Source organism: Falco rusticolus, chromosome 5 (genome assembly GCF_015220075.1).
Source record: "Falco rusticolus isolate bFalRus1 chromosome 5, bFalRus1.pri, whole genome shotgun sequence".
NCBI classification, from domain to species: Eukaryota; Metazoa; Chordata; class Aves; order Falconiformes; family Falconidae; genus Falco; species Falco rusticolus.
Genome location: NC_051191.1, coordinates 34,285,834 through 34,313,756, shown reverse-complemented (window position 1 = coordinate 34,313,756; position 27,923 = coordinate 34,285,834). Strand labels below are relative to the sequence as shown.

The 27,923-nt window shown below is 38.6% G+C and overlaps 1 protein-coding gene across 9 annotated transcripts in view; it reads right to left on the bottom strand.

Annotated features, from left to right (window-relative positions):
- ZFC3H1 (zinc finger C3H1-type containing) overlaps positions 1–24,068 on the bottom strand; it is a 43,297-nt gene extending 19,229 nt beyond the window's left edge. For 8 of the 9 annotated variants that reach the window (XR_005104288.1, XR_005104289.1, XR_005104290.1 and 5 more), the window contains exons 1-17: positions 23,306–24,068; positions 19,053–19,472; positions 16,057–16,121; positions 15,607–15,805; positions 15,175–15,401; positions 13,476–13,599; positions 11,749–11,846; positions 10,567–10,770; positions 9,727–9,891; positions 5,935–6,072; positions 5,414–5,532; positions 4,930–5,076; positions 4,182–4,356; positions 3,860–3,991; positions 2,612–3,160; positions 2,419–2,528; positions 981–1,112 (exon numbers count right to left, since the gene is read on the bottom strand). Coding sequence is in view for 5 of the 9 variants with exons in the window: in XM_037387672.1 (XP_037243569.1) it covers positions 981–1,112; positions 2,419–2,528; positions 2,612–3,160; positions 3,860–3,991; positions 4,182–4,356; positions 4,930–5,076; positions 5,414–5,532; positions 5,935–6,072; positions 9,727–9,891; positions 10,567–10,770; positions 11,749–11,846; positions 13,476–13,599; positions 15,175–15,401; positions 15,607–15,805; positions 16,057–16,121; positions 19,053–19,472; positions 23,306–24,053 (3,752 nt within the window). In the remaining 4 variants the exon portion in view is untranslated. The remainder of the gene's footprint in view (positions 1–980; positions 1,113–2,418; positions 2,529–2,611; positions 3,161–3,859; positions 3,992–4,181; positions 4,357–4,929; positions 5,077–5,413; positions 5,533–5,934; positions 6,073–9,726; positions 9,892–10,566; positions 10,771–11,748; positions 11,847–13,475; positions 13,600–15,174; positions 15,402–15,606; positions 15,806–16,056; positions 16,122–19,052; positions 19,473–23,305) is intronic. The other variant, XM_037387673.1, reaches the window with a different exon arrangement.
- Between the last annotated feature and the right edge of the window lie 3,855 nt (positions 24,069–27,923).

The window sequence follows — 27,923 nt, the reverse complement described above, 5'->3', positions numbered from 1 at the left end:
CTTAGAAATTTCTGCTAAATATGTCTGGGTCTTCTCTAAACTTACGCCTGCATCAGTATCTTAAATCCTAGTCTTCATTACTGCACTATGGCCTTACTCTTTAAAATAAACCTTTACACACTCATTTCACATACAACACAAAAACACAGTATTTGGAACTTTCCAGTTCCAACAAGGTAGTTAAGGTATCACCTTGCATTTAAAAAGATTCAAACTGTGGTTTGATGGTAACAGCTAAAAGCTGATCCAATAAGCTGTCTGCCACCGAAAAAAAGCAAAAAAAAAAAAAAAGCGCGAGCTGAAGTCCACTCCTATTACATTTTTCAGTAGTTAGGTTTCCGAACTGAGTTTATTCCTGACCAATTCCCATGCATTTGCTCTTGTACCAGCTTTTTAAATATACTGTTCAACATAACAAGCTATTTTTAATGTAACTCCACACCAGGTTTCAAAGTAACAACATTTAGCCAGCGAACACTCACGTTCCACTACTACAGTAGTGGAGGGTTGGGTTTTTGGTGGGGAGGATTTGGGTTTTTTTGGTTTTTGTTTTTGTTTTTTTACATAATCACATAGTATTTGGTATACACTTTATCTCAGTTAGCAGTATGATACATCTTCAGTGTGCTTAACAGTATCAATCACTACCTGAGGTATCACGGTCTGAAGTTTCACTGACACTATAAAGCAAGAGGAGTCCCATCTGAATTACAAGGCAACCAAAAGGTGAAATATTCTCTAAGAGTCCAAAGTGCTTTTCTAAACTTGCATCTAAAGAGTCTCCTTTCTTCAAGGCTTAAAAGTTTTTCCTGCCAACCAAATATCTGCAATAAGGCATTAAAAATAACTTTTCTAGAATTTGTGCAAAGGATCATAAACTCAGACCTTTTGAAGAAATTAAAAACATGTGTAGTTTCAGCTTTGAATCAGACACCTAGAAGAGATGTTTAGTTCAAATGAACAAATTTTAAAAAACTCACCACTGACAGTCATCATCATTACATGTGCCTGTTAAATCAAAACGGCAGAAACACTGTTTTGGCTCAATCATATTGCTATACGTTACTGAACTGAGGTACAGTTTTTCCTTGGTTCGAAAATATGGACTAAACCTAAAATGAAACAGTGAATTATTAAGACACAGTGTACATGGTAAGACATCAGTTTTACTAAACAAAACTTCCTACAAATAATTGCTACCTCTATATTAAATCTCATTATTTCCAACACCCCACTACTAACCAAAACCATCACTGATCTGCGAGTTAAGAGGAAGGTGAAAACAACGAGAGAGGGAGGGAATAAAACAGTAGTCCTCAATCTATACAGATTCTGTTCTAGCGTTCTCTTCTGCCTTAAGTGCAGATCTTCATTCATATAAAAACAGAAAGCATAGTAACAATTCAGTAGGGAAAGCAAACTACTAAAACTGAATTTCAGTTTAGTTCTAGGAAATCTGCACTCATGCCCTAGTCAGCATAGGATTAATATCAAATAAAAGTTATGAAGAGAACCATTAAAGATTAACCTGAAAACAAGAGTGAAAAAATTCACATCACGTTTTAGAACGCATAAACAAAAACCAATCCGAGCAGAGCAGGCTAATGCTTGTTTTAAATCTTTAGCTGAAGTTCGACTATAACAATTTTGGAATGGCTAGCTCCTTAAGGAATAGAAGTCATAACCTACAAGTAGTTAAAATGAATACTCCTGTAAAACTAGCATCCTCAATCTTTTGCTACTTAACAGTATAGAAATAAAAAACTCAAAGCACATGGTCGGATTCAACTGCTCCAGTTTAAATTCCAGACTTCAGTTTTCTAAAATTTAATGGGTAGGAGCAAACATGTGATGGTAACTCTTGAAGCTAAGAGCTAGATGGCTCTCTAGTCAGCAGAGAGATGTGTCAAACTGATTAGACTTGCAGCTGCCTCCTTTAAGATGTGGTTATGCCTCTTTCCACTGAGCAGGAATCCAAAAAAATAGATGACTGGCTCAATCTCAACTCAAGACAATGTAACTCCTAACCAAGTTTAAAGACTGCATAATTAAAATACACTTATTAATTTTTTCCTGGATTTTAGACTGCTTAATACTGGACATAAAAATCCTGTTTTCAAATGCTTAACTATCGTTTTTTAAATTACTATATCGAACAACAATCCAGTTGCAGGGAACAGTCTGCAATACTATGTAAAAGCGGCAAACTGCATAAAAGCAAGGGACTCGTGCATAACAGGAAAAGTAACTACAATTGTCCCATTCCCGACAACAGACAAAACTGTTTCAGGATAATAAAGACTCTCAGAGGAACCTGTCTTTCTGTACACGCCTGGATACCAAAGAAGAGTGGTAAAGAATACCTGAACAAGAACACATATATGCAGAAGTCAAAGAGCTGCTCTACAGTCTTCATACCTGTAAGATTTAAATACTAGAAGAGGACTATGATACGGTCCAAATGGAAATGGTTTCACTTCACTTTGTTTATTTTGAGATGTAACAAAATCCATGTCCACTGAAATTTCCTAGGAAACAGATAAACAGATATACAGTAAGTGCAATACCAGCTAATAAAGACCATCTTCACCTTTAGTTTTAAAACTTTTACCTGACCACACAACAGATCTTCCTTAGGTACAACAAAGGCAGTACTTTTCAGTAGCAGCTCTTTCAAGCTGTCAGCTTTAGCATAAAGTTTTTTCAGTTCATCGATATTCAACCCAAGGAACAGCTCAGGCTCCTCTGATGCCTTTTTAGAAAGTTTGTTTATAGTTTCTTGTTTTGGAGTGTCCATGTGTTTAAGATTTGGTTTAGTGAAAGAATTAGATTCTCTGAAAGATCTCCTTCGTTCCCGGTTTGAATTAGACAGAACTTCATCATCAAAGTAGTTTTCTTCACTGTCCAAAGACAATTTATCCTGTGTAAGATCATGAAGTGATGGCTGAGGTAATGAAAACTCAGATTCCTCTTCTGTGTGAGGTGCAGTATTTGATTGTTCCTTGGTTTGAAGTGCACGGGCTTCTTTCAATTTCTGAATCTTTAGAGCATATTCATACTCTAGTTGCTGTAGTCGTTTTTTCTCTAGTGCAATCAATTCTGCTGAATGCTTTTTTGGACTTGATGCAGGGGAGTTCTCCAATTTCAACATTTTGCTTGGCTGGAAAGAAAAAAATTCCCTTTATTTCATTTTCACATTTACTGATCTATTGACAGGAGGTAAATGAAACATGGGCAAGATATTTAATTCAGAGTTTATAAAAACAAATTTCAAACTCTTGCCAGAAAATTTCAGCAGACAGCAGGAAACCCACAAGTGTTTGCCACAATGCAAATGGCAGATTTTTTTGATAAAAATTACCCTACACAACGTACAGGGCTTCAACAGAAGTCCTGGATCGTTTTAAAAGGCAAGTTATAGAACAAGTATACACAATAGTGTTGGGAGGCATGGGGTGCAGGAAAGAATAATTTACAAAAATATTTTGGCCTTGTTTTTCTCTATTTTGTTTTTCAAAGCAAGATCAGACTTCCACTTCAACATCTTTGCTAGGTAGTTTTAACCAGATCACCTATGTCTACAGACAGTAAATTATTTCCTACATTCATTCACAGGCATATAGCTCCCTCTCATTATTTATCTATTAATTGCATTCCCCTGGCACAGAATTGAAGACTTTGAAGTTTTCTTTTTTAAATAAATGCTTTTTCTGTTGAATTCTCAAAAATATAGGAAATCAATAGGAAGATTCTTGCAGTGCTTTTCATATTTTCCTGAAATCCCATTTGAACTAAGTTTCCTAACCAAAATTACTAGTACTTTTCAAGTACAGCATGGTTTAAAAGCATGCAGACTTACTACAAGATGATCTTGCTCCAGTTTTCGTTTCCCAATTTCTTTACTTGCTACTGCTTTTGCTCGAGCAAGTTCTTCCCCATATTTTAATGCCAGAGCTTTTTTTACTGTAACTCGTTGCTGAACTTTATGAATCTGAAAAAGAAGAAAATAATACAGTAAGATACAAATTTTCTGATATGGCTACACAGTAAAATATAATCACAAAAGACATGGGAATTAATTAATGATTAACTCAAAGAAAGCCTACAGCCTCCAAAAATCAGGCTTCCCATTTCAAGATCTCCAGCTCCAGGAAACTGAAACATTTCAAAATTAAAATTACTTGTTCCTGAAGCTTCTTGAGAAACATCTTGTTAGCATTCAGTATCTTCTCTGTTGCTTGTAGCTGTTCAACCAGTTTGTTAATTTTATTTTCAGCAATTCGAACATTCTCTCTCTTCTTGGCCTCTTGTTGCAACAAATGTTTCAAGACAGATTCATCCTTCATCAACAGCAGTCTAGAAGCAGAAAAGCCACATAATGAAATCTTTTCCAAAGGTAAGTTTCTCAGAGCTACTGCTGTTCTTCCGAAACCCTAGTTATTTAAGAACCCAGCTCTTTTTTTACTTATCAATAAACAACATTGTTTCTCCAGACAGTCTTAACGTTCATCAGACTATAAATACAGGAAAAGCTTCAAACAGCATACCTATTCTGCAGAAGCACTCATTCCTTTACATGTATCAGGCATACCCCACTGAAATGTGCTACCCTCAAAGTGTACTGAGTAGTGAAAAGCATACTCTTTTTTTCATACTTCAGAGATGCTAGGTGACAGATGATATTCTAGTCACTGAACATAAACACAGCTGAAAATGGTTAGCATGACAAATACTTAAGTTACTGAACACCACACTGGCACTTACAACACAATTCCTTTTGAACAGCAATAGAATTCAAGACTGAATAGTTCCAGACAACAGAAAACCAATCATTTCCTGAAATTCAAATACTGCATGTTCAACAAGATTATTTCCTATTTTCATCCTACTAAGCAAACAAGGTAAGAATTACAACAGTGAGATGCATACCTGTTTTTCTTAAGCTTTGCTTCTGCTTCTGTGACTTGCTTTGTCACTACTGCTATTCTCCCAATTCCATCAACTTCACCATCAGAATTTGCAGGAGATGAATTGTTCTTCAGTGGATCAGACTTAATTAAGCATTGCTTCTCACGACTAAAACAGACATGTCAAAAGCAAAGACATTCACTAGTTTCAACATTCATTTTGATGTGTACACCCAAGTTTTAAAACCTTCAAAAAATTACAAGGACAACATTTCAAGTTAAAAGAAAAAGAACTTTGCACAACTGCTGTCAACTAGTGTAAGTCAGTTCAAATCCAAAGACTTTCTCTAGACTCCTATGTTGTCTTCCTAAAAACTGAGCAGGGGAAAAACCTGAAAATGATGGCAAGATTTTCAAACTCAGAATTTCCTTCCAGTTACAAACACAGGCTAGTAAAATGTATGTTCTTTATAGTCCTTTACATTAACGATTAAACTCAGTTGTACCTGGCAATCTCTTCTTTTAGGAGTCTGTATTCTATCTTCTTTTCTTCTGGTAGAGCCTCTGGAGTTCTCATTGGATCATTTTCTTTTTCTGATTTCGGAGGGGCTTTGATTTTTGATGCCTGTTACAATGAGGTTGAAGTCAATACTAGTCACACTAGTTTAAAATACTACTAATGACTACTTTTAAGAGCCATTTCAGCACAAACTTAAATCTGTTCAAGCCTAGTAAGATCTTTTACACCAATATTTTTTGGTAGTAATTAAAGATGCATTGAATTTTAACTGAAAAAATTAAACCAAAACATATTACAAATTCTGTCTTCAGGATGCCATCTTAACCAAAAAAACCATCTGAATTAGGTTGTGCAATCCAAATTACAATGTAATGGTCAACACAGGAACAACCTACTCACTCTTGTCCATTTCTGATGCAATCCAGAATTTCTTGACCAAATTCTGAAGTTTAAATTCCATATACAAAGCAAAATCATTATAAACTATTAAATGCTGATAGTGTTTACCTCAACATTTCTCCTTGCTTCTTTTATCATAGATTCCAGTCCTCCAAACACGCTGCTAGTTGAATTAGATGGCTCTCCATCAGACTCGCTGTCATCAGAGTCATTTAATGTAACCACAACAGACTTGTGTTTTGGAAGCTGTGGGGAAAATGCAAAACATTTTATAGCAAGAGAAAGTTAAAGACAGATACAACTGAGCACATACTTACTAGAAGAGAAAAAGGAGGCTAACTCCTTTTGTTATCATGACACACCAATTCCACACTGTTAGAAAAAAAAAAAAAACAAACCACACCTAAGCATTTGTGCACCTCCACTACAAGACAGATACTGTTAACATGAAAGGTACTCCAACATTTTCAACCTATTGCCAAGTATCTGCAGCATATTTACATTTCCACGGCCTTAGCACACAAATCTTAAACCCTTTATTCCTATACTTCATGAATTATTTCAATTGTAATGAAAATTATGTGACATTTGCAAGCATTTTTTTTAAGTAACTGAGGTAACAATCAAGTCTGCATTAGAAATGCTGTGGCAGACAAAGCCACACAATTGCAATGCCTCTTGTCCCACAGTTATACTTAGCTGACCTTATAGTGAGTTGCTCAGGCAGTTAAATTGGCAGAACACCGACAGCACATAAAAAGCAAGTGAAACATTAACCACCTTTTGCCAACATCACTAACTGAAACAGCTCACTGAAGATCAGATGACTGCCAATTCCAGCACAAAGAAAGATGCAGAAACAAGCAGACAGCCGACATCAAGCTCAAATGCTCTGGAGTTAACGGCTCAAGAAGAAGCAGCTCAGTTCACATTTCCAGGACTGCTCTTCCCATCTCCCAGTTTAGGTCTGGACAACTACAGTCACACATTTAACTTTTACCTCAGGACAGGACCTCTTCAGTGCTCTAAGTGTCTTTTAGAGCACACACCCTACTAAAATCGCCTACTTTTTAAAGTTAAATACCCAATTTCCATAATCATTTCTTTTTGTTATTCTCTTTCTGTAGACTTCTTAAAATAAGGATTGCATCTACTACTACTGAACATACTACAGATGCATTATTTTTGCACCACCATAGCACAGGCAGATGAAACTCCAGCTTATACAGGTGCAAGAAAACAAAACAAGGCACTGGTCCTTGCCTCACCAATATTCTCCAGCTGTAGCTCCATGGAAACCTAAATTAATCAGGCAAGGCACCCCACCCTTCTCATCTTCAGATACAACCCTCGCCTATCACTGGCTCTTGGTATTAAAAGGCCAAAGCTGCTTTTGGCACAGTTCTGTAGGATAAACAGTCCCTAACTGCCTTCCTTCCCCATTTTTCATCTAGAGGAAAAGCTGATAACAGGAAGGGTCAGTCAGCTTTTCTCCAGGTGTTTTTTCCTAGGGTTTTTTTTTTATGTGATTCAGCAAAACATTTAACAATCAGTAAAGGAACACCAGACTACCATCACAATGCCTTCAGTAAGATCAGCTGCTACTGCAGGGGAACCATAGCTACAGCTGTAATGAAGGATCTCCCCATAATGTTCCAATTGATTTTCCAGCCGTGGTGAACAGACCCCTGAGTGTCCATGACTACTTTGAAAAAGGGTTACAAGATGTCATTGAAAAAACAAACCAATATCTGTAGGCTATTTCACTATGCAGAGGTCCTCAACTCCACATAAGAGATCTCAAGGTTTGTAAATTTAAAACCTCTTCTGAAATATAGTACAGCACACAAAACATTCAAAAGCTACCAAGCCCCCAAAACTACTAATTTCAAAAGCCTCCATAATTTGCCTTTATTAGGCATTTGTGATTTTAAGATTTCTGCATATATCCAAAAATACTCACAGAAAAACTATCAGTTCTTAAGTTCAAAACTGAATTCTGAGTTCACTTTAGGCTCTAGTAAGAAAAACCAAATACTACAAAAGTTAAAAGAAAACCTAAGCATTCAATACAAATTGCTTCTAAAAGCTTAAACTAATATGAGTAATTGGTTTCGTTTTCACATCAAATTGCTTTCAGAGGACAGAAATAGCTTGTGACTAGGCTTCTGTGAACATTATTTGGCCATAAGTTCCTTAAAACACACACTTACTTTATATATAAATATTCTATTTTAAAAAATTATTAACAAATACAAAACACTTTGTTTCCATAACCATTCTTGTAAAAAGAGACACTAGCCAAGCCAGCCAATTCAAATACAAGGTATTAATCTGTCACCTTTAACTAAGCTAACTATCATTAGCAGCAGGTACTGAATTTCAGTTGTAGGGTTTTTTAACATTTACATAATGCCTTTCAACAGCACAGCTGGTAAGAGATATTTATTATGTTACTAAAAAACAAACCAACAGCTCCCCAGTAACGTGTTTTCCCTCATTCATGCAGCAGCAGTTAATGAAGTCTCAGGACAATAGAATATGTGGTAATTTAAGGGTTTTTTTCAGAATATGTTTAGTATTTAAACATAAGAACACTCAAAAAATGTAAGTGAACATAATTATTGTAGAAAGGATATAAGTATATCCAAATTGAACAATAAATTCCAGCTATATCTAGAATTTAAAGTAGATCATGAAGATGAGTATAGCCAAAAAAAAGATATGTCCACTTTAGGCTTAAGAGCACAATTCTCCTGCAGAAAGGAAAGCAGGCCTCAGAATGCCCAAAAAAAGAACATTCATGTTTACCATCTCAAGCTTTTTTTCTTTCATTATGGCATCAGGTGACCAAGCAATCATAAGGTCTGTATTTATGAGCAAGAAAACTGCTAGCCAGCTACAATTACACTTGACAGTGCCACAATAGACTCACAGACACTATGTATTCCTCCAAATTTTAGTAAAAAATTATTAGAGACAGCATCCACTGGCAGAAAGGCAAAGGTATGGACTCAATCATACTATTCATTAGAGAAACTGCATGGCAAAGAGCTACAACAAGCTAAGCTTTGTAAGATGCATTGTTAATCACAAACTGGCCACCTGTGTATGGTTCACTGCCATAAATTAGGAGGGCTTCCAGTCTGGCATGACACAGGCAAATATGTTTTTAGAACACGTTTCCAACAATCCAAGGAGACTGCAGCTATCACAAATCAAAAGCAAGCTGTGCATACCTCCCATGACCATTCGGTCAAGTTACAGAATATGGCTTGAGCTAATGTAATGAAGTCTGCTGCTGCCTGAAGAGAATACTGTCTTCCACCCTGACCCACAGACACGCCATCTGCCACTACTTTTGTGCTGGCTCTGAATGCTCACAAACTGTTCACTGAAAAAATTCAACTCCCCCTAGAAGGAAAAATACCTCCCACCTCCCAAAGTTAGTTTTCTAACCAGTTAAGCACGTTAAATAAGTTCAGCAACAGGACTGATGCTCTAGACCCCAGTTTAAAAGAAGGGAGATTTGACCAGAGGCAGAAGAAAGAGCAAGATCACCCCTTTTTTGGCAACAGTGATTAGACTGGCTCAGCTAATATTGGATAGCACCCTTCAGTCTATGCTAATCTGAAAAAGAAATTAGTTGAACTATATGTCTCTTGGTTCAGATTACTGCTGGCCTATGTTGATGCTTTCAAGCTGTAAATTCTTACTTCGGCATCAAATTGTTTCTATAAGAGCATATGGATTATCAAAGTCACTAATAATTCAAATGTTTAACTGAAGCTCCACCATTCTGTGCTGTATCACTAGAAAATCTTAAATCTGCTGTTCATTTGAACAGAGGACAACTTACACTCAGTGTCTTATTGATAAAAAGCACCAATATTTCCTTACTGTAATCACTGCTCGTGGAGGCCTTGGTACTCTAATGAACTTTGTATTTTGTACTCGTGGCTGAGACACAGTATTAATACTGACAGCAGACAGATTGCTTCTTGGCACAGACTGAAAGTTATCCAGAACAGGAGGGGAAGGTGGACCACTGTTACTTGAAGTTTCCTAACAAAAAACAAAGATACAGTCATAAAAACACACACTATATACTGTTACTTTAAAAGACATAAACATAAATAAGGTTGTTCCATACATGTTTTAGAACTTGGAATTGTGATTTAGGCAGACTATCCAAGCATTAGACAAATCTTGCAATTCTGCAGTAATACCAAAAAAGGCACACAAGAATATGCCAGTCGTTCACAAGTCAACTGCAAAAGTTCTGCAACGTTTTAATGAGGTCAAAAACACCCTGAAATTTCAAAACCACAAACCTTGTTTCTCACTCCAAAAAAAAAAAAAGAAAACAGTTAACCTCTAACGCCTTTTGCTATAAGGTTGAAACAAAGTTAAGCATCTTGTTTTCTGACAGCTGATAAAACATTTTTCTTCAGAAAATAAAATCCCTATTCCCCTGAACATACTCTATTTTCAGTACCTTGAAGTTTCATAATTCTTTCAGAAATAAGAGACACTACAAGGTACAACTCAAAGGGTAGCTTTTGTTTCATTTTGGGGGCAAGGGCAAAGGGTAATGAAAGGTTTGAGTTGGTTGATTATTTTTTTTAAATGATCAGAAGGCAGCATAAAAAAGCCTGTAATCCTCACTTAACAGATCACATTGAAGTTTTGGTCAATATTGCCATCTAGAGGTTTACATTAAAAAAAACAATGCAGTACCTCAGATCTGAAAGCTCGTTTGTTGGCCAGAGACTTGAGTAATTCTTCTCTTAAGAGCATCTCCTCTTCCTCTTCTTCATCGGCAAATGGAGGTTTTGGTGGCTGTTCTGGCTCTTCAGGGGGAAGAGGTGGAAGAGGTGGAGGTGGCTCAAGAGAAACACAAGAAATACCCTCCACATAAAGTTGGCTCAAAGATGGTACAGGCTGAGATTAAAAAAAACAAAACCACAAGAGGCTGAAACCTGACAGTTTATTACTACTTTATGATTATTTAGCAGAGGACAAGACCTAAATTATTTCATGGTTTAAAACTAATTTAAACTGCAGGGGATTTAGATCACTGTCAAAGGCTGCTGCTAAACAATAATTACTCAAAGATGATAATGGAAACAACAAGGTTACATTTGGATACTAAAGTAATCCAAACACACAAACTAAACGTAAATGAGAATTCAGAACCAGAGACAGTCTAGCCACAGAAATATGGCTGGCCAGATAAATTTACAGTGCTTGAAAAAAAACAGTCCTTAAATAGTTTTGTGAATTTGTCGTAGCTAACAAAATTACATTTTCCCTTAGCCAAAAATTCAGAGGATGTCATGGCACAGAGTGGCAACTTTCCACTGCTTTACTAAGAAGGACAACAATCATTCAGTGAAGAAAAGTGGTGGGAAAAAAAATGCTAATTAAATTTCCATGTGGACTCTTAGATGAGAAGACAGCATATAGTCAAAATGCCAAAGTTTGAAAAAAGGACCGTGATGAGCTACTGTTTTGGTTGTTTCCCCACATCCAGGTAACAAGTCAGAGAATAAGCATATCTGCATACATGGCCTAGAGATAAGAGGCAAACTTGCCCTGCACTAACAATGCCAATTCATTATTTTTCTTACGTGCTTCAGTAAGTTTTTGCTTTCCGTTATGAAACGGCATAGCTCTAAATGAAAAGAAAATTTTAGTTCAACAGGGAGAATTTTCAGTAAACAGGAACTGAATCAGCCAAAAAATAGCTGAAAGTTTCTGAAAAGCAACCGCAAGTCTATCAGATAGTTCAAGGGAACCACCAAATAGAGAACTGTATCAAAAACAGAATCTAAATTTAATCCTAACTTTAACATTTTAAATAACATACAAAATTAGAATTATCAACATTTTCAAAAACACCCTTTCAAGGTTACTTACTGGAACTGGAGGTGGCAGTGGCAAGGAAATTGGTGGTACTGAAGGTGGAAAATAGCCTATTGGACACTCAAAGAAAGGAGGCTGCACTGGAGAAGAAGCTGTAATTAAAAAACAATTGACTGTAATTACCTGCCAGATTTCTCACTGAACACCAACTCATGCTTATACTTCAACTGACTTAATGCAGCAGCAGGAGATAAATGTTTTTACTATACACCAATTCAAAAGGTAAATGCATTGTCATGTCTGGTGTTACTTCTTACATATATCTATATAAAAAGAGCATGTACTTGTCATTTTTCTATTTTACATACAAAATGCTAAGTACAGCCAAACAGTACTACTAAGGTAATGACTCAGCCCTCATTTGGTTTAATTTGCAACAATCTACCACCTTAAACTAGGTATCTGAACACAGAGTCTCCTGATTCCTGGCTCCCAAAAATACAATACAGATTAGGAGAGAGGTACACCAAATGCACAGCTGACACTGAATTCTGATACATAAAACCAGAGCTTGAGATGCTGCATCAAGAGAAGATGCATGTAGCTTACATGTCCAAAACAGCAGCTGCAGTATTCTAGCAAATGAGGAAGGCTGACAAGAAAGGAGAAAAAGGAGGGAAAAAAAAAAAAAAAAAAAAAAGAGATGGAGGATAAAAAGCAAGAGAATAGAAATGGCCAATAAAGCAGTATGCTTAATGAAGCTTTCTCAGCATTTCAAATGTTGAGATGGAACAAGGAAACCTGAATACCTTAAAGTCACCTCAAACTCAGGGTCAGTAAATGATTTAGGCTGGAAGACACCTCTGGAAGGCATATGTCCCAGCACAGGTGCTCAAAGAAGGGCTGCCCCTGAAGTCAGATCGCTAAAGTCCTCGTCCAGTCAAGTTCCAAGTATATTTGAAGATGGAGGTTCTACAATGTTTCTAATTAATCTGTTCTAGTTTTTGACCATACACTGTGAAAGTCTTCCTTTGTATCTAACTAGAATTTATGTGCTACTATTTAAATGTTGTGCCTTGTCCTTCTGTTGCACACACTGCAGTTTGGCTTTGTCTTCTCTGTAACTGGCCACTAGACAGTTGAAGACAGCAGCAAAAGCCCTCCTCAGCCTTCTCAACACAAACTCAGCTCTCCCAGTATCTTGCAATAAACTAACTGCTCCAGTCACCAATGAACTTTATGAAAAACAGACCTGAACCAGTTTGACTTAAGTCAAGAAGGTCCTTTGCTACATTCGTAGTATGTACTTTCTCCTACCATGAAACCACAAGACTGATGCAGTCTCATCAGTGTTTAATAAACCCACCCACCCATTAATATTTACAGTGCTACAACCCAGGATGCAGTTTGCCTTTACCACCCAAAGCCACACTGCTGACTCACTTTTCTCTTCATGTTCATTGGGACTCCCAGGAGCTTTTTTGCAAAGCTTCTGTCTATCCAGTCAACACCCTGGGGCCCTTTCTACACAGCTGCTTGGTAATGTAAAGAATAAAGTCTGTACTCGGAACAGTATAACCTTTAAGACCTTCATAATACAACTCCAGCAAAGATGGGAAAGAGAATCAGCATTAAACCAAGACAGAATAACTCACCTTAAAATGTTAGTTCTGTAACTGCCACATCTCAAAAGGAAGACTTTCCTTCTAAAATGATGACTCATTTCCCACTTTTTAGCTATTTTTACCAACCACCATATAAGAAAACTAAATAAGTCTTACCTGGAGAGTTAGTTTCACTATCTGTATCCATAGCAACTTCGTCATAGTTATCATACTGATATATGCCTCCTGCACTATCTGTAGACTGCTTATCCAAAGACCATCTCAAGTCTGTATCTGAAGACTAAACACAAAAAAAGTGTATTTTATGTAGCAGGTCCTATGTTATTCTTTCAGAACAAGCCAATTAAAAGTGAATTTTAGAAACACACCCTTACAATTTTGTCTTCCAATTGCTTTATAATACAACTTACTTGTACAAAAAGAGCAAAGCGAAGATCACTTTTTAATCAAATCCATTACAGGTAATGACTTGACAAATTAACTACCAGTCTGAAAACTGGATCTCTTTGGGGAGGAGGGGTGGGGGCTGTCATGATACATAGAAACAATTTTTAAACAACTCTTACATCATTATCTACCTGGCAGATTGCCATGGTTATATATTTCTGAAACACTGAAAGAGAATTAAATGATTTATTATTTCTGTTAATCTGTCACAGCAGTTACCAAGACCGAATTGCACAAGGATCACCTTCACTATGACAAAGACTGTGTGTTTACGTGAAACTTGTTCCAATTGTGCCAAGGCTGATGTTTCAGGTGTAAAAGTCACTTACTGTCCCAGAAGGAGCCACATACCAACTGAAACATGCCAGAGACTGTCAACTAATAGATTGTTTAGAGAATGCCTAATGCTATATGGATGCCAATCAATGTTCAGCAAACACTGAAAATATGCACAACAGGTAAGTATGACTTCTTAGACTCCTCAATTTCTATCTTTCAGAGGCATACAGTAGACACTGGTAGCTTTTAGAATTTCTACTTTTTACAGTTAAACACTTTTAGCTCAAATTTTCAACTCATCATTACAAATGGGACATTTCTATAATATGACCTCAAGTAGGGAGTCTCAATTCCCTTCGCTGCAGCTTCATTTCTCCCTATACCATCAGTAGCTCCAAGCACTTGAAGCACCTAGCTGCAGCAGCTGTACTGCTTCCATGATGAAAGAATTAATGCTGAATTAAGTATTTTTTTCTGTAATATACCAACGTTTTAGAGACAGAACATTAGCAATTCAAGTGCCTTTTGCTAGCTTCAAGATGACAGAGTGAAGACAGCATACAAGTGCAGCATGATGACCACTGCACTAACTCTATTCCTTCATGAATTTGACACAATCCTGTCATCTTGTAATGAGGCTGAAGTAATTGTCTTCCTTTCATGTCTGAACATATTTTGTACCTTGACAAATTAAAAAACACTACAAAGAAACCAAACCTCAGATGACATTTTGAAAGAAGCAGGCCACTGAAGTTATATAGATACAAAAGGTTTGAAAGTGTGGAGATAAAACTACAGTCTAAAAGAAGAAAGCCAAGAAAGTTTGGTTGATTGGTTTCTGTTAAATTACAGATTGCTCTTTCATCACAATGTTCAAAACACCTTTAGGAAGAAAACGTTTTACCAATGACTTGCAGATGTACAACTCATATAAAACTCATCTTACCAAACACAAAGGGATGCCTGTCAAGCATGGGATTAAAACACTGTCAACACTGAAATACTTTGAGCATTTCTTTTTTGGGGGGACAGGGGGAAGACAACACAATCTAGAACCAGGAGGGGCAAGACAGAAATCACTCATGAATCCCAAATTAACACCTGAACACCACGTAAAAAAAATTGTTACCCTGCTTCTCGATCTCCTCTTTCCTCCAACTAGCTTCATAAACCGATTGTATTGCTCTTCCTGATTTGAGAGGTCCCTAATTTTTCTGATTTCTTCTTCTCTCTTTCTTCTCTCCTCTTCCTCTTCTTGCTTCCTCTGGTCCTCCTCTTTCTGACGCCTATCTTGTTCCTTTTGCTGCTGCATCTTCTTTGATGTCTTCGACTGTTGTTTCCTCAGTCCTTGCTTGGCTTTAAATAAAAAGATTGTGATTAACTTCACCCTACCTTAACTGTTCCCCCTACTCCTAAGATTCTTCAAGAGCCTTAAGTAGATGTACAGGGGTTTAAAAGGATTAAAGGCTCATTGCCCAAGGCTACACATAACATAATATGTTTCTTTTTATTTCAGTAGTCATGCCATTGATAAACATTTCAGTAACATTAAACTTATTACCTGTAGCACTAGGTTTTTTTGTTGAATGTGCTTTTGTACTGGCTTTGACTTTCTGTGTTACACTTTTCGTTTTTGTTAGTTTTTCCTTGCTTTCCTTCATCACCTGTTGTTCTTTTTGCTGCCATTTTTTACTAGCAGACTGAAGCGCAAGAAGCCTAAGTTGCAATTCAGACATCTCCTCCTCATCATCAAGCAGCTTCTACAGAAGAGAAGGATAAGACAAAAAAACCTCAAGAAACATCATTTAACTATTTTTTTTAGAAAGTCTTTTGACAGCAGTCCCAAAATTTTCACAAAGAGAAAGCTTAAAAATCCTATTTTACTGGTAAGTGTCATTCCTTAAGAACAGACTGACTCTACTACTGAAACATTTCTGGACTGCAATTTGGAAAAAGCCATCGCAGTATTGTACTGTGATTATGCCTCATCTACAGAGGAATACTTTCTTACCTTTTCAAATGTTACATCTGAACTGCTAAGCTTTCGCCCTGAGGTTTGTTCTTTATCTTCTGTACCTTCCAAAAGAAAAATAACATATTTGAGGGAGCTGTTTCTCATGAGACAGAGCTACATTAAAATTATGTGCAGAATTTAATCCACACAAACATATTTTATCAGTATCATTGGTACCTTGTATAAAACAGAATAGCAGTTGCATCTTTAAGATCACATTTACAAACATTAATATAAACTTGGCATGTCTGATGAAATCTACATCATCACTATGCCACAATCCTAAGGCACAACCTGTCATTTTTTATTAATTCTCTGCCTTAAGGTTGACAGGTACTTCCCCAAGAAGCAGAGGAAAACAGATTTGGAGACAGGGGGAAAAGATGACTTCTTGCCATCTGTTTTATGCTACCATCTCATATCAGCTGTTGTCCTGAGCATCTCAGATTCCACTGGCAACTATTTTGAGTAACTGGTCAATCTTCTGCAGAATTAAATATAAAGGCCCAAAGCTGCAGCAAGAACACACTTGCTTTATTTGATGTCAAAGGAAAACAGAAAAGAGTTATCCTATGGAAAGGAATAGAAAATAGTAATGCTTTCCCACTAAACATTAAGATGTTGACATATTAATTTTTTAAGACTGCCCAAAAGCCGTATCAACCTGATTATCACATAGCATAAATATATACACATTATTTGTGTATAATATACATAGTAATGTATATTATACGATTAATTATTGATAATAATATAATGTACTGATTCTAGCTAAAAACCATTAATATAGTTGATGGAAAAATTATAACTATATTATTTAAATATAACCATGCATCTATAGTGTTTATCTGTATACAAGGAAGGAAATTTTGTGAGAAGCTTGGACACCTATTCCTATTTTACCTTTTCTTCAAAGATTCCTTCCCACAATTCAAATGGGTCGAAAATAAGCTTGTACTCCATACAGCTCTTCCTAGCATTTCATGAAAAGCCACATTCAGAAAGGCACTGTTTAAAATATACCAAAACCTTATACCTCCACAAAAATGGTATGTAGTAAATACTGAAGATCTTCCTGCTTGCACATGCATGCATTTTTTAACAATACACGTAGAAAAGGAAGAAAAATAGTATCTAATACCATATCTGTTCTAAAAGTGTTCTAAAGTCAAATTCAAAAAAGTTCTTACACTAAGCAAAGATCCTAACCATCCAGTCCACAGGATGAAAGTAGGGAGACACGGATGGTACAATCGTTTCTGAGATGCGGACATATGTAGGGACATATTACACAAACCAAAATGCTCTTTCAAACCAGAAGGGGATCGTACAGGCTGAACAGACTAATGGGCAACAAGGTAAGGAAAGCAGGGAATACTGTGAAGCCTCTGTACCACACAGAGTTAGCTCTAGAAAGAGACAAAAACTTCCCCGAGTTTTAAGACAAGTTCTTCAACTTAAATGGGTCTGGAGAAACATCCAGTACACCATTTAAAAATAAATATAATTGGAAAACCAAGTTTTGCTAGTTTATCAATATATGCATAATTAAGCAGTATACATTCATTTGCTACACATGGATCTGCAATAACTCAAATCAGCTGGGTTTTTCTACCTTGGAAGCCTGTCTTACATTATCTTAAACCATCACTCATACGTAACTTCTGCTTCCAGATCATTCCTATGTCATACATTTGAGTGGTGTGCAAAAATTAAGATGTTCTTGATGTGCATACTATACCATCTATTTTCAACTTCAGTGCTTCTAAGTTTTAAAGTTGGATTTACTTAGAGATTGTGTTGCTTTTTTAATAGCTCTTTTACTCCTGTCTTGCTGTGTTCTCTTCCTGCAGGCTACTGGTTTTTCTTCTACAGTCAAGATCTGTCAATATTCCTCATATCTCCCATTAAAAACTACATTACCTCTTAAACACCACCAGAACCTATTTTTTTTCTATTAATGGGAAATATACAAGGGGAAAAATACCTAGAATTAAGGTTGTTTGGCTACTAATTATCAGTTTCTTCTTTCAGTTTTACAGACTTTGTCTTCTAAATTCTCATTCTGAAGTCATGTATAAATCATTCTGAATGAGTGCTCTAGAGCTACCTTTCTTCATATTCCTACTACTTACTCACCTGTATCCTTAATCCATCCATTTACTACTTTGTCACTTCCCACTCAAATTGATAGTTCATACATGTTGACTAATTAGCTAACATAAGATAAGCCGTATCTACAAGCACACCCTTATTAGAACTAGATGAAGGCTCAAGCACAACCAGTTTGAGCTGGTTGCCTTATTTTGATGCAAACTTAAAAGTAAGCTCAAGGGCTATTAACACAGTTCAGCTGGATGCAGTAACTTGTTTCTTGCTAACTGGCTCATGCATCTGAGCAATTATGCTCTTTAGCCTGGACTTGAGAACTAGCTGAACAAGATACTTATTCTACCGCTACATTTCTTCTACAAATCTTTTCTGTTTCTGGCCCATGATTTCTTCACTATTTGTGAATATCAATAATGACCAAAATAATTCTGGTGAAAATATCTCATGAAGTCTTGCTACACTGAAGGAAACACATAACAATGGCGAAACGCAGAAAAAGATGTCTCTAAATGTTATCCATTCATCTCACAAAATACCCACATTTTGCTTCTGCATAAAACAAGGGAAAAAACTTTCAGTGAAAGCTAATGATTTGTGTTGTGAACCGCAATCAAAACCATCATGTCTTGTTTCTATGCTTTCTGCCAAACTATCAGTTAGCCTAAGAAACCATGTAAGTTAAAAAACAAACAAAAAAATGCTTCCAATCACATGTATGTAATTAAAGGAATTAAGTACATTAAATCTGTAACTTAAAACATTTGACATTTTAACTAAAATTAGTATTTTAAAGTAAAATTTTCCCCAACACCTAATAAATCCGAAAGATAACAGCAAGCAAAAATAACTTCACAAGCTATAACAATTTTACAAGTATTTACCTTGGCCGGATTCTGTGACTTCAGATTTTTGTGATGACTGTTTTGTTCCTTCTTTGCCTTTTTTTAATCTGCTCCTCTCAGCTGGAGTAGGCAGTTTTTGTCTGAGAGGTTTCAGTTCAAATGCCTGAAAGGCTATAACTGGATTTTTCTCCTCAGGAGATACTTCTTTTATAGCATCCGTTGTAATACTGTCATTTTCTACATTTATTTGGTCCTCAGCATCCACTGTTCTATTATCATCTTGTTGTTCGTTTTCTTCCCTGTTGCTCAGAGCTAGTCTTTCATCTTTATTAATGTATTCAAGCTCTAACTGTATCTGTTTATACTTCAATAGCAGATCTTCAAAACTTTCTTCCACAGAATTTTCATTTTTAGAAGAGTAGTTCTGCTTTCTAGATGGAGACCTTCCAAAAGTTTTGGCTGAATTACTGGTCAAGAAAATTAAGACAAGAACATGTATAACCTTAAAATAGTGGTGATATTACCACTGAAGACTAAATTATGACAAATAGAACTGAAGATCATTCTTACCTATTTTAATTTTACCTTAAGGCTAGCTTGAAAAATATCCCTTATAAATATGAGCAGCATGCAAAAGATTTATCCATTGGTATATACTGACAGCTTGCTTAAACATTTTCTCAAACAAGCAATTTAAAATATGCTACTTATGACAAGAATTTCATGAATTGCTGAGAAGTTTTGTTTCTTGCTCACACCATCCTCCCAGAAACAACAGCTGTAATGCTCAGATGTTTGCTGTCACAGACAGCGAGTCAGGGTTCCACAGTTCATAACTCAAGTACTGACTCCCCATCTGACATTCTGAAAAAAGGGAGGTTAAATTAATTCTCACTCATTTTATCATTTCATAAAATGCCAAGTCTAGCCACAGCACAATTACACACTGGCTAAAAGACTTGTAATCAAAACATTAAAAAAAAAACACTAAAAGTGGTTTGGGAATTACTAATTATTCAGAAAAGGTTGTCTATGGATGCCCAAGGGATAGATTTTCTTGACAACATGTTGTCCAACACAGGCAATGGAAATATTCTTAAACAACCACAACCAGAATAAAACGTATCACTATTAAAGAGATTCACTTCCTCTTACCTTAACCTGACACTCGAAAAGCTAAACTATCCTGTAAAATAATCATGCTCAAGGGGAAATCTTTTAGGATACCGAGTCAGGTTTGATTCACTTGACCATCAGTATCAACCCCACTGCGGTAACAACTGACTCACACCCAGTTATGCAAAATGCATTTTCATCAACATCACCTCCTAAAACAATAAATGGAGTAAAACTAAAAGCTAAAATAGGTATCCTCTGAATGCAGACATACTGAATCCAGAGGACGTTGACTTTATATTTGAATTCTGCTCACACATGTATCAGTAACTCGGATGTTTAATTTTGCTACATTAACTTCTAATGTAAATATAAAGAATCTTGGTATGTATTCTACAAAAGCCACTTCTGTACTACCAGTTTTGTTATACAATACTTTCTTAGGTATCAGTACAAAAAGCAGAAACTAGTAAAAATAAACTACGTATTTTGCCAGAAGGCAAACAATCTATAAATACATTGAAAATACTAAAAGCTGTGTGCAGTATAACACTAAATTATGTAATAAACATATTTGTCAAATTCACTTCCAACACATTTCTGCTTCCAACAAGACAGCTACATTAGTGATTTTGTGAGTCACAGGAAAATCTGAAGCTAATTAAGTGATTTAACAGCATTTATAAAAATAAGTCTAACTATTATTTAGTACTAGAGTCATCTAGAGTTGGGTTACAAGACAAAGCTTTGAGATTTTTTTGCTCAGGATAATACAATTCCTAGAGCTCCCACAACGGTATTAATCAGAAAATTCTGTGCTTCACATATGTAGAAGTTTTTGTTATATGTGGTTCTACACACAGATTGCAAGACTACATGAAGTGCTATGAAAGGCAGACAAGCATATATACATAAAAACAAGTTATTTCTTCGATCAGTTCAAGTGAAAATTCATCCTACAACCAGAAAGACCAACTGAAGAAACTGGGGGGGTTAAAAGTGAAGAAAAAAAATGTACACTGTGTAGAATTCAGAATTCAATGGAAACAGAAAATCATATTTTGACCCCGTATTTCAGACTCAAAATTCCACAATTCCCTACGCAAGAATTTCTGCAGAATGACTATCCAACAGCTTCATGTTAAAGTTGCTAGGAATTAAAAGAGAAAAGCCTATGAAAAGCTAACGCCCAAAGAAAAGTAACAAGAATTCTTTAAGTGTTCCACTGTGTCATTTACTCCATTTATACATACACTTCTACAAAGCACTGTGTGAAGTACTAACTCAAGGATAAATAAAAAAAGCTTAGTAGACACTTAAACATTTCACTCTCCTGGGGGAATACCACTCCAGGCCACAAGCCTCCTTGTCACCAGTTGATGAGAAGGTCCCTTCTGAAGTCACACATCCATGAACTAGACCCCTACTTCATTAATATTACCAACATGGAGGTACCTTAGTATTTAGGAACACTGTAATATAGACTCCTGTAGGTGGCAAGGATATGAAAAATACAGAAAAAAAAACTTACATCGAGAGAAAACCTTGGGCCATCCTTAACTACACAACCCATAAACAACTGAATGCCACTTTAATAAAGAGCAACAGTATTAGAACCTTCTCCACATTTAAGTAGTGCATCTTAAAGTATCAGGGGAAAGAGCTCCTCGTTTTCCATTTCTGGTTTGAAAATGGAATCACCAGTTTCTGAATGTTCTTTTAATTAAAAGCACAAAGGAGATTCTTTATCCATACCAACAAGCACTGCAAGTCTGTTTAGGATGACCAATATGTTTGCCCTGGAAATTACTCATTACACAGAAAGTAGCCATTTTCTGGTACTCAGAGCAACACTGCAAATTAAGAGACTTAAAATCTATTTCAGCACTAGAACCATCTTAGTGTGCGACCCTGGGCAAGTCACATCATCACTTACTGCCTCTCAAGAGAAGATCCTTGCATGAAGAGTTCTTACTCCAGTAATGCTTCAACAAATGAGATTATATAAAAGCATCTCTACCACTAGCTTACATATCCCATTCACATTTTTTTTTAAACTAGTAACGTGGATAAATAATCTTGCATCTAAAATAACCTAAGGATCCAATGAGTAGCTTTCAAAGCCCTAATTGCCAGCACAAGTAGGAAAAATTCCTGTTCCTGGGATCAAACAGCACAGTCAAGCAAACGACACACATTCTTTGACTACTGGTGTGGAAGACAACAAAACACTGCAAGATTCTGGAGAATAGGTTTTATCTACTAGTTCTCCCACTCAGTGCTTTTTCTACTTGCCTACACTTTCAGTTCGGCAACAATGCAGTTGCCTCAAGTTTCAGTACCAGGCTGCTCGTAAGTTACACTTGGAGTCCATTCTTTACGTTTCTCTACAGCAAAGCTGGAAAACGAGAACAGCTTCTTCCATCACTTCCAGAGTTCCTACTCCTACAAGGAGGTAATACTAGAACTCCATTAAAAGTCACCTAAGCAACTGTAAGAGCAATCAGTAGAGAACATCCTGTAAGAAGTGCTGCATATGGCTTTACCGTGAAACAGAGCTTTCCTATGTTACCCAGACTCTCATATAAACCACATTCTGTGCATACACTCCCAGTTCAACTTTGGTTTAGCTTTAAAGCTCGTTTTAGCTACGTGTAACAGCCCCTGAAGAGCTGAAAGGGAAAATGAAAAACCTCTGGATCCTTCATTGCCCAATAAGGGAAATTAACAAGCTTACGGTTTTAGCTTTACAACTGTGACACTAATTACATACACGAAAAACGCCACACCAAAGACTGACCCTGCTTCACAATATTCACACTTCGGGCTAAAAAAGCAGCCACCTGGAATCCAATCGACTAAAGCTCTGTCTCAGGCTACGCTTTTTCTTTCTCCCTACACGGGGCAGATCGGCCAGGTCGCAAGCCAGGTCACGGCAGTAATCCGGCTTCCCAACAGCCTCTCCTTGAGAAGCAGGGCCCGCTGTGCCTGCCAGCGCCCGGGGCCGGGAGGGGAGCCTCCCTCTCCGTTACCCTACGGCAGCCCCAGCGCCGGAGCGGGAGGGAACAGCGTCCCTTCCCAGGGCTTTCGGCCACGTAACGCGGCACTGACACACCCGGGCCCACCCCAGCAGCACGGCCTCCCCGCCTCCGCTCCCTCTCACGTCTCAAGGATACATTTTCGAGGCGAGAGCTCCCTCCAGCCCTGGCTGCTACTGAATCCGCCGCCGCCTCCCCCTCCGGGCGGCCTCCCCGGAGGGTTGCCTCCCCGATCGCCGCCGCCTCGGCTCCCACCCCAGCGCCCTCCGCCCCTGTAAGGCCGCCCTCGAAAGCGGAATCGGTCCAGGGCATTGTGGCTGCGCTCCCAGAAGGAGAGCCGGGGGCCCGTCTCGGAGTGCGAGCCCGACGGCATCCGCGGCGCCGGCATGGGCGGCGGATGGGAGCGGAACGAGTCCTTGGGCCGATACCCGCCGTGGCCGTGCAGGTGCCCCATCTCCGGCGGGGGCTGGTGCCGCGAGCGGGGGAACGGCCGGCCGGAGGAGGAGAGGGAGATGCCCCCGCGGAGGCCGGGAGGCGGCCTGCGCCTCGAGTAGGGCCTGCTGCTGACGAGGCCGCCGCCGGGCGCGGAGCTGCCGCGGCCGCCGCCGCCGCCGCAGGGCCCGAAGCCGTTGTTATCATCGTCGCTGATTTCGCCGTCTTCCAGCTCCCCTTCTTCCTTCGGGGACAGCCCGCTAGGATCCAGCGCCGCCTCCGCGGGCGCGGCCGCCGCCTCCGCGGCCGCCATGGGGCCCAGGCCAACGGGTCTCGGCGAGGCAGAGCGCGGCCCGCCTCGGCCGCTCGGGCGGTTTCGTTTCCTGCGCAGGGCGGCCCCGCGCCTCGCCTCGCCCCCCCACCCCCCACCGCTGCTCGGCTCTGCCCCGGCCATCGCGAGCTCTCGCGAGACCTTGGCCCGTCTCTTCTGCCCAGGCAAGGAAAGAAGGCGCGTTACGCGGGGGGAAAAAGGGGGGGGCGGGGGAAAAAGGGGGGCGGGGCAACACCCCCGCGCGGGGTATCCTGGGTAATGTAGTTTCCAACTCGGGAAGCGGCTGTGTAGGCAGGGGGCGGGGAAAGTCGGCGGCTCAGCCTATCGCGGGGCGGGGGCGGGGGCGAGCGCCAATGGGGGTTCGACCCGCCATGTCGGTATAGGAGGCGAGTGGGAAGGCCGCCATCTTGTTGAAGGGAAGCGAGCTGGCTGGAGGGGTGGGGCGGTGAAGCGGTGGTGGATGGCTGCATGTCGGCGGGCTACGCTGCTCGCTGGAACACGAGTGGCAATGGCAACTTCCTTTAGCATCGCCCGGCGCAAAGCCAACCACAGCGCTGCTGGGGAGCAGGTGCTCATGTGGGTGCTGGTTTCCCCGAGCCACAGACGCTTTCTCCGTTGGGGGGGGGGGGGGGGGGGGGGCGTGTCCTGCTGCCCCCCAGTCGGTGCACAGGCTTCTAAAGGAAAGGCACCGGCTGTTCTGGCGGTGCCCAGCACCCTGGTAGGCATCATTAACCCACCAGCTCCCTCCCAGTAGTTAAAACTGCTGTGAAAATTTTAAAGAGGGATGTTTCTGGGAAGTTCTCCTGGCAGGTGATTGCTTTGAAGTTCAGATTGGCCCTAACGGTTTCTGTGACACGAGTGAAAGCATCAGAGGGGATAAAGCAATGACATAAACTGCTTAAATAATTTGTTTTCGTTTCACTCACCTGAGTATTCTGGTGCTACCTTGTCTGTTTCAGGGACTTCACATAATACCAGGGTGTTGTCAGGTGAGCACCAATGGTTTTCTTGGGGAAAAGGAGAAACCTTATTTTAAATAAAGCCTTTCAAAGTCCTGGAAAGCACCTAAAACTTGACTTCCAAAAATAGCACAGCTCCTGGGATTTTCTTTGCAATTATCATGTGTGCTAAATATCAGCAGACTTGCCATGGACGTCCAAATTGGAGATAGACTGTCTTTCTGTGCCATTCTTGAGGGTGAATTATGAAGGGGTTTTTTTCTGTGCCTTTCTTGAGGGTGAATTATGAAGGAGGTTTTTTTTCTGTGAATAGTGTGCTACAAAAGCACAAATACCAAAAATAAAATTCAGTATCATACTGCTATTTACTTTTCTTCTTTGCCTTTCTCTCTAGATTTTCTAGATCCAACAAGAACAGGGAGAGTCTATAATGCATATGCTTTGTAAAGTCCAAAATGTGATACTGTAAAGTCAGTCACGAAGAAAAACCCTGTAAGACTTGATTTGAACTTTTTAGAAGGCATCGCTTGTGCTAAACAAACCTACTTTTCTTTGCTCAAAACGCTTTGCATCCTCTTGTTTTGACCTAACTGGACAAACAACATGATTTAGAACAGATACTGTTCCAGTGACTTGACTTCATACAAAACTCTGGTTAGAGTACCAGAATTTGTATATCACATCCTAAATTTCTCTAATTTCTTCTGTTTAAAACTGTGTGGATTCTATTAACATTTATGAAGAAGAATGAAGCAAGTTACAAGTTTGCTTTTTTTTCCTTTTTTACAGGTATCCACATACTACAATAGTGTGTTGTATCAATTATTCTATTCAAATAGATGTTTTCTCTAGAAATCATGCTTCATTGGTGGCTTACACTATTTTACATATCACACAGTATTAAAAACATCGACAAATATGACACAGAACTGTCATGGTTTAACCTCAGCTGGCAACTAAACACCACACAGCTGCTCACTCACTTCCCACGCTTGCAGCAGCATGGGAAGGAGAATCAGGAAAAAGGTAAAACTCATGGGTTGGGAGAAGAAAAATTTAATAATTACAATAAAATATTACAAGGATAATAACAACAGCTTTAATGAAAAGGAGAGTGAGAGAGAGAGGAATAATATCCAAAAGGAAAACCAACAAGTGATGTATAATACAACTGCTCACCACCCACTGACCAATTGATGCCCAGGCAGTCCCTGAGCAGTGATCGCAGGCCCTGGCCAACTCCCCCCAGTTCATATACTCGGCATGATGTTCTGTGGTGTGGAATATCCCTTCAGCTAGTTTGGGTCAGCTGTCCTGGCTGTGTCCCTTCCCAATTTCTTGTGCCCCTCCAGCCCTCTCACTGGCAGGGCCTGAGAAACTGAAAAGTCCTTGACTTAGTGTAACAACTTAGCAACAGCTAAAACATCAGTGTGTTACCGACATTATTCTCATATATTCAAAACGCAGCACCGTACCAGTTACTAAGAAGAAAATTAACTCTATCCCAGCTGAAACAGGAACATGAACCTACTGAAAACTTTCTGAAGTAGCAACTGGAGGTCAGACAGGTTTCTTAAACAATGCTAGATGTCTCTGTCCGTGTCTGAAATCTGACCTGCTGTAGTTATAAGGAACTTTTAATATCACTACATCTAAGCTGCAGAAATTTCCCTCTCAGTAGACATTTGCCTACTTGGACATCCCAGAGCCTTGTATGTATCTGGTTCCAGTTTCCTTTGTACAGTTACCTTTATTTCTAAGTGTTTTCACACACCAGTAGGAAATAAATATCCGCATCTTTTAGAGTGGGAAGGAATATGTTTATAGAACTGTAAAGCATTTGCAAAAAAGCAGCAGCTCTATGGGAAATTAACCTGCTGTGGGTATTCCCACTCTAGATTGTTACTGTGTGTTTGCCTACAGTTCGTCCAACAAGTGTGCTGAATTTATTCAACAATGCTATATGATCTGTATTACAAATTTCTGGCTGAGATACTTAACCATCTACAAAAGAAGATCCTGAGAACCTTCCAGTGGTTTTGCATATCCTATGGTATCATATGTCCCTTCTTTTATTTCAGTCATCTGATACTGCCTGCTTTTTTTCTCTCGTCTAGGGTTATCAGGGAAGTAATTTGATGTCTACATTTTCAGGAAGAAGTGGAATCATCAACTCTATTCATCACTGTTAATAAACAGGGAAATGAATAGTGTTAAATTCTCTTCTGTAAAGGGAGTAAAATGTCATGTGTAAAAAGTGTGTTCATCTGGTGATTTTGGTGTCTACACATTTGAACAAGAGGACATAAACATTCAAAAACTGTGAGGGAGCTGCCATTCAGGGAGAAAACATTAGGAAATTTCCTTCCTTATGGCATGGGTAATAGACGAAGAGGTTTTTGTGAGGTTTCATTGCAAGGTGTAAATTTAAGACAAAGTAAAAAAAAAAAATCTTGGCTGCATTTCACTGTATGCCTTTAAAGGAGATGGTATTGTTGCTGGAGAACAAATTTTTGTGCCAAATACTGAATATGTTTTCAGTAAAGTAGAAATGGAATAATTTAAAATACAGGAAAGCATGTGCTTAATACTGGAGTACAGAATTTGATTTATTCTTTATCATGTTCCCTGCATATTACCTGCACCTCTGGACATGGGCAAAAAGGCACTAGAGAAATAGCATGTCTGTGAAGATGTACTTAAATTACTGATATTTGTGTACGTAAGCAGATAAGACTCTTGGATTTAAAAGGTATCTTCAAGATCTCTTCCTGCAACTCAGGACTCAGCTGGTGCAGTTGGTAACAAGTTCTGTATTTAAAAATAAATACCAAAGGTCACAGGGTGGTCACACAACTTTAATGCAACTAAGACTCATCTGCATATTTTGCAAATGTAAACTACAACATTAGTGCAGCTATCCTAATCCTAGCAGTATTATTTCTGTAAAAGTCTGAGTGTCCCTGACACAAAAAATTACCATATTCTCATTCCCTCATGATGTGTGTCTCTGGCTCTTTATCCAGAGTTGTAA